This window comes from Mastigoproctus giganteus, chromosome 12, assembly GCF_048544385.1.
Source record: "Mastigoproctus giganteus isolate SK-2022 chromosome 12, ASM4854438v1, whole genome shotgun sequence".
NCBI classification, from domain to species: domain Eukaryota; kingdom Metazoa; phylum Arthropoda; class Arachnida; order Uropygi; family Thelyphonidae; genus Mastigoproctus; species Mastigoproctus giganteus.
The window spans coordinates 64,417,805-64,430,947 of record NC_143586.1 but is presented as its reverse complement, the minus strand read 5'-3'; the positions used below and the strand labels follow the sequence as shown (position 1 = coordinate 64,430,947).

The following is a 13,143-nucleotide window of genomic DNA, read 5'->3' as shown; positions in this document are numbered from 1 at the left end:
TATCCTTAATAGCTTCATAAATACTTCTTGTGTTTGCTTGAATGCTTATTGGACTCAGGGGCACATATTATTAATAGCTTTTCCATCTTTGATATAGTGCCTGAATGCTGTTTTGTAATCACTGTTGATCTTAAATGCATTGATCCTTTAACATGTTCTTTTAAATGCACACTGCCCTTTAAAACAGTATTTGAAGTAGCGAGACCTAATTCTGTTCAAAAGATGACAAAGTTTGTCCTGCTTCATACTTCTTAATCATCTTCATTTTTAAATCAGTTTTGTTTCATTTCCTAGTACTGCTGGCACTTGCACTTTCTGTTGGTCCCTTTCTCTTCACTTCACCATTGTAATAAGTAAATAGGAATGAAGAGAAGATTATTATCGGTATTATTGCAAATAGATTACTCTAACATAAATAATACAGATTGCTCTAACAGAAAAGCCCAATAAACCAGAAAGTGCAAATTGTTTTTGTTTTATGGTAGTGACCTCCAGAAATGTGTTTTAGAAAAATATGACAAAGGCATTCAAAATTGATTATTATAACAGAACATATGATAACGGTGAAAGTGTACTGCAATTTCCATTATAAAAATGACCTTTTAGAGAGATAAATAGCTTAATTATATAGTGAAAATTTCAACTTCCGAGGGCTTGGAACGAACAAATTACCAAAAAAAAAAAAAAACAGTGTGTTACTGGGTTCACATTACTATCTTTTCACGATACTTCCATTAATTGCTATGGGATGCAAAATACTTTTCCACAATTTTTTTTAAGTTTGAACCGGCTGGCAAAAATTTACATAAAGTCGAATTTACGTAAGTTGGGGAGTGCCTGTAATGAAAAATTTTCAGATTTCTATCAGTCTAATTTTAATAAAATTTGGGATAGTTCAAAGGTTTATAAAAAAAAATCTACCATCAAAAATCCATTCACTAGGACCTGAATATGGATGGGTAGACAGACATGCTAAAGAATAAGCTTTATGCAATTATACTAACTCGCCTAAAAGGGAAGAAAGGGGTCCAAATGACAACAGGACTCTCAGTAAATGGATTTTCATAAATTTTATGTTCTGTATTTTTAGAAAAACTTTTGAAGAAAAACTTTTTGAATGTTACATAAAAATAATTGAAAGAAAATAATTAAAACATTACTAATTGAGCATTTTTATTTATTTTTAGAACATAACATGTTTTAAAAGAAAACCCACAATCAATGAGATTTGAATTCTCTATAATATTGAGTTATGTCTAATAGACTTTCATTTAATTAATTACTTGTTATTTATTTATTGCAAACAGTAGATTTATGACAAAGACAAATTGCAAATTCTCCTTCCCATCTGAGATTCTGAGGGTTTGGGAGACATAGTAAACCTAGCTATTTTTTCTCATTGCACCCATAACAAACCAGTGGTAGTTTTTTTTTCCACTAGTTTGTTATGAGTGCAATGAGAAAAAAGTAACAACCAGTTTGAACGGTACCGGCAGCTAAACCGAGAAGTCCGACAAAGAATGACAGCAGAAAGAGAAGCATACTGGAACCAAGTGGCAGACGATCTTGAAGTGGCGGCATCCAAAAACGAGTACCGCACTCTCTACCGCACCCTCAGATGTCTGAGTGGAAAGACTAAATTGACTAGTGACAACATCAAGAATGCTGATGGGACCTTCGTGCGATCACCATCCGAACGCCTGCAGCGGTGGAGTGAATTCTTCAAAGCTCTGTATAATCACGCCCCACCTCAGGGACCGCCAGCAACAGCACTCTCGATCGACCCCCCTGAGGTCTCCATGGTCGATGTTGAGCCTACAGTAGAAGAAGTGAAAGCAGCCATACAATCCCTGAAGAATGGCAAGGCACCAGGAGTGGACCAAGTCACCACAGAAGCGATCAAAGCCGGGGGAGATGTACTGCTTCGCCGACTACACTCACTCCTCAAAACCATCTGGTGCACTGAACAAATTCCGTTAACATGGAGGAAAGCCATTATCGTACCGATCCACAAGAAAGGTGATAACCGGGACTGCAAGAACTACCGTGGCATCAGCCTCCTTTCCATCATTGGAAAGGTCTTTATGAAGATTATCCAGTCAAGACTGCAAAAACATCGCGAGCAAACTAGTCGAGAAGAACAGGCAGGATTTAGACCCGGGCGAGGATGCTGTGATCAAATCTTTGCCATTCGTCAGCTGATGGAGGAGAGGATCCGGTGTGGACAGCGAACCGTCATTGTTTTCATTGACTTTAAGTCTGCTTTCGACTGTGTCCACCGGCCTGCCTTATGGAAACTACTAGAGGTTGAACATGTACCTCGAAAAGTCATCACACTCCTCCAAACTGCATACAACGGTTTAACCAGCCAGGTGCGCATCCAGAACGATTTATCTGAGGAATTTACCATCCAAACTGGAGTCCGCCAAGGGGATGTAGCCTCCCCGTTGCTTTTCAACATCGTGGTCGACGCCATTATGAGGCAAGCATTCAGAAACAGACAGGGCATACAATATGACAAGGATCACTATGTGACTGACCTGATGTTTGCTGATGATAGTGCTATCCTTGCCGGTAACGACGCTGAAGCCACGGAAATCCTCTACGACATTGCCCGCATTGTCCGGCCATACGGTTTGAAGATCAATGCTGGTAAGACAAAGGCCCTGACAACAGATGGGTCGCAAGCCACCATCTATCTCGAAGGCGTCCAGATCGAGCAAGTGCAGGACTTTAAATACCTTGGGTCGCTGGTCCAGGAGAAGAAAGTTGCATCCACCATGGAAATTCACAGCAGAATTGGACAGGCGGCCACTGCGTTCGCCTCGCTCAAATGGTGTCTGTGGAAGAGGACCAACATTTCCACAAAGACTAAAATCCGACTCTTCCGGACTTTGATCCTGCCCATTCTTCTTTACGGATCGGAAACATGGATTTGTCTCAAGTTAGATTTGAACAAACTTGAGGTATTCCAAATGCGATGCCTGCGGCAGATCTTGGGCATCTCTCTTCGCGACCGCATCACTAATGATACCATCCGCGCCAGATGCCAACAGCAACCAACCATTGCCGACCAAATCCAGAAGCGAAGGCTCAGATGGTTTGGCCACGTATGTAGAATGGGCACGAACAGAATACCATCCACACTCCTTTGGAGACAACGACCCACCCAATGGAGCATCCAACGGACTGCGCCTAGGAAAACGTGGGCCAAGCAAGTGGAAGATGACTTGAAGAGCCGACGTCTCGACCTTAACCAGGCCAGGACTGAAGCCATGGATCGTAAGGTATGGAAGAACATCACAGAGCAAGTCCGAAACCCTGCGGCACCTACAGCAGCATACTGGTTGCGTGGCCAACCGCCTCCCCCAGCTGCCAGCTAAGGACCAAAGAAGAAGAAGAAGAAGAAGATATTTATTAATGATATTGATGAAGGTATATCAGGCTTAGTGTCGAAGTTTGCAGATGATACAGAGGTTGGCAGGGTTGTTAATGACAGTAATGGCAGTGTGCTACTGCAACAGGATCTAGATAATTTGGGCAGATGGGCTAAGAAGTGGCAACTGAAGTTTAACCTTGACAAATGCAAAGTATTGCATATGGGTAGAAGTAACCCCAGAGAAACGTACCAACTGTGTGGTACTACACTTAAGGTGGTAGAAAATGAAAAAAGACCTGGGAGTAATTGTGCAGTCAGATATGAAGTTTTCTGAGCAATGCAGACAGGCTGCCAGGGCAGGTCATGGGGTTTTGTCAATGATATATAGGAATTTTGCTATCAGGGAGAAGGAGGTGATTGTTCCTCTGTATAAGGCAATGGTCAGGCCACGCCTTGAGTACTGCGTATAGATCTGGAGGCCTCATTTTAGGAAGGATGTAGATTTACTTGAGCGTGTACAGAGAAGGGCAACAAGATTGGTGAGGGGAACGAAGGAGTCCTCTTACCAAGAAAGGCTTAAGTTCTGAAAATTGCAGCAGCTGGAAACTAGGCACCTGCGAGGTGATCTGATGATTGAGGTGTATAAAGTCTTGAATGGGTTGAGGCGCGCTGAATTCTAATAGGATTCTTCTGTTTGCTCAGATTACAAACCTGAGGGGGCATAAATTCAAATTAAGAAAAGACAGATGTAGAATAGATGTGCGGAAATTTGCCTTTAGCCAGCAGGTAGTTAATTGCTGGAACAAACTTCCATCTGTCGTTGAGGAGGTTGATAGATTGAATAAATTTAAGGAGGAACTGGACAAGCATTTGGAGAGAATGGTGTGATTCCCCCCCCCCCCCCCCAGCTGATGCTGCATAAGCTCATACACTTGCTTTCTTGCATCACATGCCACTACTACTACATACCCATATTTCAGTGTGGATTATGTTTTTTATTATTTCTATATACTGAAATGTGGCATTCTGTGTATCCCAATCTTTGTAGCATCCATTTTAGTGTTCCTTTATCAAACTTATAAGATATTCCCTAATTCCTATAACTTCAAAAATTTCACAGAATAGCTTTTGTTAGCTGAAGATGATCTGTATTACACACAGGGTTCAACTATGAATTTATATGCTCAGTTAAAATATAAATTTTTACTGAGCTCATAAGAGCCCAGGAATTGCTGTAACCAGGCTTTTTACCTGTATGAAAATTATGAAATATTAATTCCCTTTCCAATTATAGAATGCCTCTAGCTTTATTTTTGCATGGATTGTTATGCCACAACTTCATTGGGCATAGGGAAAATTTCACACTTTCTCATTTAGTTATGAATCCATGGTTGAGGTTGCAACCTTTCAAAAATTGTTGATTGTTAGATTTTTTTTGTTTCCAACCAATTGAAGGCCCTCCCTGGAAACTGTTTTCTTTTTCTGTCACATCTTTGGGCTCTGACTACACATGCCATAATGAGCAGTAGGTGGTAATGATCAATGAGTACTAGATTGCAGTGCATTGATGTAGGGATCACTTAACTACTGTCAAGGGAAAGGCTTTTGTTTTTGTACAGGTGACTTACAGTGGTCTCAGAGAGTTTGTTAAACTCTGTTCATTGGGACCAACTGGTGATGTTACCAACAGCCAATTCATATGGAAAGCATTCAGAGAAGTAATCATAGAAGCTGCAAGGCTTTTTATTTCAACTAAGAGAGTCAGATAAACTGATAAGACTAATGGCAGAGAAGAAAAATACATAAGGATGCATATAAGTTATCAAGAGATACAGAAACGTACAGTAGGTGTAAACTAGTCAGTAATTAAGTCACAAAGTGAGTTAGGCAAACTAAAGCAGATTATGAACAGTCTCTGGCAAAGAATGCAAAGAAAAGTAGCAAAGAATTCTTTACTTATGTAAACACTAGAAGGAAAGGGATGAATCACATTGGTCTGCTAGATATGAGTGATATAACTGTTAATAATTTTGCACAGGTTACTGACAAACTGAATATATGTTTTGCACCGTTACAGATTAGGAATTTTTTAGGGATGGGGATGCCAGAAGTATATCAGATTCTGACAGGGGACTAAATGATTTTGTGAAGTTAGTTCCTAAGTGAGAGGAAGGAGGAAGAAAGATTGCTGAAGATAAAGGCACCTAAGATCTATCCAATTATATTAAGAGAAGCAACAAAAGAGGTAAGCAAAGTCATCATTATAAGACCATCCTTAGATTCAGGATTCAGGGGGGCCTTATGAATTGGACGTGCAAATGTATTCCTAATTCACAAAGGGTGACATGCATGATTACAGACATATAAGCTTGAATTTTTCCTGCAGGACCATCTAGACAGGAATGTAGTTGTACAGTAGTAACAGCATGAATTTGTAGTGGCAGCCTTGTCTTACCGATCCAATTGGATACTGTGATGCAGTAACAAAGGAATAGGATGCAAAAAATAATTTTGATTGTTGTTTACTTTAATTTCAGAAAAGCTTTTGATGTTGTTCCATGTAAATGATTGCTGTACAAATATTGTACAAATGATTGCTGCACATCCATAGATATTGTTCCATGTAAATGATTGCTGTACAAATATGAGAAGTGTGGCATTAAGAGGCAAGTTGCTACTGTAGATAAAGAGAAGAATAAATGGAAGGCAATAAAGTGACTATTTTCTTTTATTGGCAAACACAACATCAAAGTCAATAAGTGTATGATAGAGTTCAAAATAACAGAACATAAAATATTAAATAAATATAATAAATTAATATACAATAATAAACAGATATAAGCGCATGCACACACAGTAACATAACTTTTAAGAGTCTTGGAAACAGAGGTTCTCAGACAATGCTTTTTGTCTCATCAGGATCAGAAGGAAATCAGCATTCAATGAAATGACAGAGTTATCAATGGGTACTGCTCTTCTTGAAGACTAACATTATTAGGAAGTTTCCCAGGGTTCAGTGCTGGGCCTTTTTTTTTTAATTTTTTTTTTTTTTATCAATGATATTTACAAAGGCATATCAGGCTTAATGTCCAAGCTTGCAGTTAATACAAAGGTCAGCAAGGTAGTTAATAGCAGTAATCAGGGTGGACTGAGAAGTGCAATTGAAATTTAACATTATCCTGAAAAAGGCCTCTGAGGTTGGGTAAATTCATATTTTGGCAATAAATCAGCACATACACCAACCATAAGAATAAGTATTTTACTGTAACTAAAATATTTACAAATTAAAATAAAATAAAATAAAATAAATATTTACAAAATATATGTTTACAAAAATTATATATTTACAAAATACAAAATTTACAAAAATTATATATGGATGTGCTGCAGGAAGTTTTGTTACTGCTGAGGAAGGAAGCCGATGTTTCCGAAAGCTCCAGAGATTTTATCGCTTTTAATCCGGTTTATTTTAGTGTATTTTATCACAAGGATTTTATTACAGTTTTAATGTGTTTTTCACATGTACATAATTTAATTTAATATAATAGCAGTTTTTGTAAATATTTATTTTATTTTAATTTGTAAATATTTTAGTTACAGTAAAATACTTATTCTTATGGTAAATATTTATTTTATTTTAATTTGTAAATATTTTAGTTACAGTAAAATACTTATTCTTATGGTTGGTGTATGTGCTGATTTATTGCCAAAATAGAAATTTAACATTGATGAATGCAAGGTACTGCATGTTGGTAGCGGTAATCCTAGAATAATATACCAACTGTGTGGTATCATCATGAGGGTAGTTGAAGAACAAAATAAACCTGGGTTAGTTGTGCTGCCATGCATAAATTTCTCTGAGCAGTGCAGACAGGTTGCTAGGACAGCTGAGTTTTTCCAGTGATTTACGTGAATTGTACTGGTAGGGATAAATAGGTGTGATTATCCAGTTGTGTAATGCAATGATTAGGCCACATCTTGAGTACTGCACGAAGGTCTGGAACCCTAATTTTAGGAAGGATATAGATCTGTTGGAATGAGTTCAGTGAAGAGCAACAGTATTAGTGAGGTTACACAACAATCTGGAATATTTGGCACCTGAATGGAGATCTGATGGAATCATTTAAGATTTTGAATGTGAATAAGCTAAATACTGATGATATCCTTCCTCTTGTTCAGAAAACACATGTGAGGGGGATATAAATTTAAATTGAAGAAGGGTGTTTACAAGGAGAGATGTGTAGTAGAAATTTGTAGTTGATTGTTGGAAGAAACTTCCATCTGATGTTTTGGAAGTGGATAGTGTGAATAATTTAAGGAAGAACTAGACAGATTATTAGAGAGGATGGATGTGGGAAGAGGATTTTTTTTTTTTTTTTTTTTTGCTGGTGCTGTGTAAGACTGCTTCCATGCATCATTTGCCATTACTATTACTAGCTGTTGTTATAATGTCAGTAATGGCATTCGTTAGATACCAATGTGTAGTTATCCATTTTGTTTAATGGCAATTCTTAACCATGCTCTTAGGTATCTTGGCTCTTAGATAAATGCTCTAAAACATAAGGAGGATCATTTTCTGCACATCTCTAAAAGAATATATTGTGAGATATTTAGGCATGCTGTGGCACCGTCTTGTGAGGTGATCCCGTGAATTGTTTTCCTGAACTGTTTACAGGAATATCAAATTGTTGTGTTGGGAAAAACTCATAAAACAGTTATTTTTTGTTCATTTTCCAGAACTTTTTTGGCTATTGTCTCATCCCCAGAATTTATGGTTGAGTGTGATATATGTGGTAGTGTAAATACATCCTTTTAATTATGTACAAATGTTATGCATTTGCACTAACTGACAGTTTAATATCATCATTAGCTTGAAGCTTTTTTGCCTTTAAGTATGTGGAGGTATACCAAACATTGCAATTTAAGATGGAAAATTTATTTAAAGGCTACTGTACATGTAGAAATTGTTTTATTTTTGCTTATTAGAGTTTGTGGTTTTCAGGAAATATTGAATATACTTGTCCTGCACAAAATGATTGTGAAATAAACAAAAGGAGAAGAAAAGCTTGCCAAGCATGTCGATTTCAAAAATGTTTAAAAATGGGGATGCTTAAGGAGGGTATGTAACACTCTTTCTCTCTCTCTCTTACTATTTTATAAATTGAACTATAAAATTCTCATTCTTTGTGTATAACTATTCATAGCAAAACAATAATCAGTATACAAGATGTTTAATTTAAAAAAATTCACAAATTTCTTTTTTTCTGTCCTTTAATTAATCCTCTTTGTGACAAAAATAGTCTGAAATGTAAATCATTCATAAAACAAAGTTTTTATGCAGGCTCAGTCTTCTGAGGTTTTTTTTTTTTTTTTTTTATGATATTAATGGTATTATACATAAACTGGGTGCAAAGTTTAAAAATGATTACTCACAATAAACTATTTAAAAAGATAAACGCCAACTGTCCATAAAATATCTCATTAAGAATGAGATTTCTGTTTTATATGCCCTTGTTCATTTTTAAGTTTTTATAGCAAATTAATTTATATTCTAAATAAGTATATCTAAAAACATAACAAATATATAGACAAAATATAATGAACTGCATTAATAAATTTTATGGTTTCCAGTCAGTTTGCAAATAAGATTATTTATAGTTCAAGGTCTTATGCAAACATTAAAAAAAAATTAACATTGGTATCATATTTTTCATAAACTCAAAAGAAATAAGACCAAAAGATTTTTTTTGATAAAATTTTACTATATTATTAGGGTGATTCAAATGAAAAGAGCAAAAGTAAAATAATTCTTTGTTCAAATCTGTGGTAAGGCACCTCATTATAAATTTTACTGTATTCATTTGAACAACCCTCATAAAATGTCAGTTCAGAGTGAGGAATCTCAGCAAGAAGAAACTGTTAAAATGACATATACATTATGTTGAATCAAGTGTGAAGGGAAATTTTAATAGATTAAATGAATGAATGTGGATGCTTGCTGAGAGCATACTGTCTCTTCTGCGAGCTTATGGATAATGAAAAGTGCCAGAGAAGAAAATAAAATTAAACTCCACGTTTTGTTCAAATTCTTATTGACAATGAATTTTTAGGAGATACAGGTAAGTTAATAATTAGCAGCCAGTGCCTGAAGTCCAGTAAAAAAGATTATAGACAGCTTTATTTTAATAAAAACAAATTAGGGAACATTTTTATAAGCAGTCTCATGCAAAGTAGTTTTATCCTAATCATATGCAAGTGTTCTAATTTTTCTGCTACTTCTGGAAGTATGAAGTTGGATGTCATCAAATCTTCCATTCTTTTGTATTCATTTCAAGTTTGGAAAAGAGAAGAAAAATCATATGGTGTAGGTCAGGTGGGTATGAAGAGTGGAATACTAAGGAATGTTTTTTAGACCAAAAATTCTTGAATGAGAGTGCAGTGTATGCAGAAGCATTGTCATGCTAAAGAAACCATGTATTATTTTCAACAGCTGGTGGTGTTGTCTCTTAACTTTTCCCACAGTTGGCCTAGTTTTTCAGAAAATACATGTGAAAAAAAGTTGGTTATATGTATTTGGAGTTGGGCAGTTGTTGTTGTTATAGAAACTTCTGATGCAAAGGCTATTTAGGCCATATTGCACCTATTAGCATAATTGAAGCTACATATGATAACTGCTAGAGGTGCAATCAGAGTTGGACAGTGAATGAATTCTGTCTGGTTGTAGCATGTGATCAGACACCACCAGAGCTGTGGAAACAATATTTCATGACAGGGAAGATTCAAGATTTCTACAGAGTGAGTAGTTCTTTAGAAGAAAAGTAATGCCAGGAGTGAAAAAGAAAATCCAGTTGTTTTGATGCAGAGAAAGCAATATATGTAATGTGCTTATGTCAGGAAAGATTAAGACTACTTGCCTGTGTAAAACTTTTATGCCAGACATCATTAAAATCATAGAAATGTCAAGAACTCAACTTCTTGAGTAACAGAAAATTTTCCATTGAATTTGTTCAAAGGTGGGTAAAATAAGCCAGTATATCACTACTGGATCAACACTGATGGAATCCATATTGACATCACATGGAAGGTTTCATGATAGTTTAAGAGTTGACATTTGATGGATTTCTCCATTACTTCAGAAAGAGAGGAGATAAGTGTATTGTACTGGGATAATTGGACAAGAGAGATTTGACACTCTTTTTAGGAATTGGCTGTATGTGAACAAATTTCTAAGCAGAAAATAAAACAACAGTGGAATAAGTTTAAAAACATGATACAACAGGAGCACAAGTTTGGAGAACAAGTGGAGAAAGATGAACAATGGAAAACCAAAGTTTAAATTAAGGACAATATTTTGGGGTGGAATGAAGAATAGAGGATTTCGTCTTTGCAAGTTTAATTTCTCTGACATGAATTGAGCAGACATTGGGGTTGGAAAAAAAAAAAAAAAAAAACCCCAATAATAAAACAAAGGAAAAGAGGAATAGAAATCATGTAGTTCATCACATTATTTATTTTCTATGCCAGATGGTGCAAAACTGTGTGTGTGTGTGTGTGTGTGTGTGAGAGAGAGAGAGAGTGAGTGAGTGAGTCAACAGGAGAAGAGACCATCACTAAGTTGCGATCTGAGGTGGCTATAGTACCACTAATATTGAGCATGTGGTGTTAGGATTGTCTGTTATTCTGATAGGAAGATGAACAAGCTTTGTGAGGTCATTAGTAATTACAAAATCCTCAGCATGTCGACCAGCTGGATCCATGTAATTAGAAAACTAAAGCCAGATGGAGTTCTGAACATTAAAATTACCTCACTATTATGAATAGTGAGGTAATTTTAATGTAACTATAGTAATGTAACTATAGACTTTCTCCAGTCTATAGTTAGACTGGAGAAAGTCTAATTTCAAAGGAGGGAAATCAACCCTAAGCTATTAGTACAGTTGGGAGAATGATAGAGCCAAAAGATTAATTTGATTGAATATGGTAGTGAGATTTTAAGCCAGAAGAAAGCAAAACTAGGGGATTGCAAATTATGAAGTCTCTGCCAAGGAACATCTGGCTATTCCTTTAAAAGGTAAAAATCAGAAAGTGTGTAATTATAGCAACTGAGATGAATTGTGGTTGGTGCAGCCAGTAGTTGAAAAAGTGAGACTTACCAGATCATAGGTGCAAAAGGATGGAATTGAGACCATGTATATTTTTCAAATAAATGAGGAAATTTTTAGGAGGTTTAGATCTATTAGTTTGACTATTCATAATGCATTCAGTAGGTAAAGTAAAAGTAGAAAGGGGGGGATGTGTTGTATGAATTAAAATTTTTGGATATGGCATAACACTGAGCAAGAATATACCCAGCTCCTTGACAATGCCTCCCTCCCTAGGTGATCCAGATCGTCCCTGGAGAGTTGTCTTGATCCAGTGGACTATTTAGCAGCCTCCCTCTGAAAACCATTTTAGAGCTGTAACCTTGAAATGTAAGGAATATTGGATTTCCCCATGATGCTCATCATACCTCAAAAGGTGTTACTCATACTACATGATTGAAGAGATCTGGGTTGCTCTGGAGACTAAATATGGGTTTAACCACTTCGGGCTTCCAATGAGTAAAGTGATGGTACTGCCTGGTGACACAGATGGGTGGCATTCCCGTGTGATGTGGATGTCACTATAGTAATGTAACTCCCCCAACTCCCTCTTACATTGGTTTACATCTAGGTGGTCGTGTCCAGTATACTATCTGTAGTATTTAACCCCTTGCATTGGGGGTATACCCAGCATTATTAACAGTCTCATCATCACAAAGGTGTAAGGAGAGAATTTGGTTGTGGTAGAATCACCAGACTGCAGTGAAAATTGGTCCACTTGACTCACAGGTTGGATCTGGTATCAATTCCCTCATTGTTTGACTCTCATATAGCAAGTCTCTGCTGTTATATCTAGTAGAGTGTCTATGACAAATCTCAGGACCATAGCCATACACCCATATTTCATCACTGATAACATTGATGATATTAGGCTTTTTTTTTTATACTTTTCAGCCCCTGCACAGTTCTCAACAGGGAACCTTTTAGTCGTTGTCACAAATCAAGTCACATAGGAGGTTAGGCAGGTGAAGGCAGATTGTGAGAAATCTTTGGCAAAGGATGCAAAGAAAAACAGCAAAGAGTTCTTTACTTATGTAAACTCTAGAAAGAAAGGGATAAATCAGATTGGACCACTTGACGTAGATGGGTTGACTGTTGATGATCATGCTCAGGTAGCTGATAAGCTGAATGAGTATTTTGCATCTACATTCACACATGAGGAGTTATTCAATGAGGAGAGTGCTAGAAGTTTATCAAAGTCTAACAGGGAGCTAAATAATTTTGTAATAACTGAGAGCAAAGTGGAGTAGAAATTGTTGAAGTTAAACATACAAAAAGGCACCTGGGGTAGACGTGACCTATTCAGTTATATTAAAGTAAGCAAACCCTTAGCCATAATTATGAGAGCTTCCTTGAACTCAGGAGAGGTCCCCATGGACTGGAGTATTTAATGATGTCAATTTATAACTACTTATGTAGTTGGCTATATACAGAAATGATGCAAATGCAATAACTTGTACATTAGTTAAACTATTTATGTAACCCGAGGCTTTATCCCTAAATTATACCGTTATCTAAATTACTCCACACCACCAGGCATCTCTCATACTGGGTTGTCATCATCGCAACACCAGGGTACCTGCCCACTCACTGATGAGGAGCCAATAAGTTCCGAAATGGTGC

At 36.6% G+C, this 13,143-nt stretch overlaps 1 protein-coding gene across 1 annotated transcript in view; it reads left to right on the top strand.

The window, feature by feature from the left end:
• Positions 1-13,143, top strand: part of ERR (estrogen-related receptor) — a 130,775-nt gene that overhangs the window by 35,675 nt on the left and 81,957 nt on the right. The window contains exon 4 of the mRNA XM_090386344.1: positions 8,382-8,498. Within this exon, the coding sequence (XP_090242470.1) occupies positions 8,382-8,498 (117 nt within the window). The remainder of the gene's footprint in view (positions 1-8,381; positions 8,499-13,143) is intronic.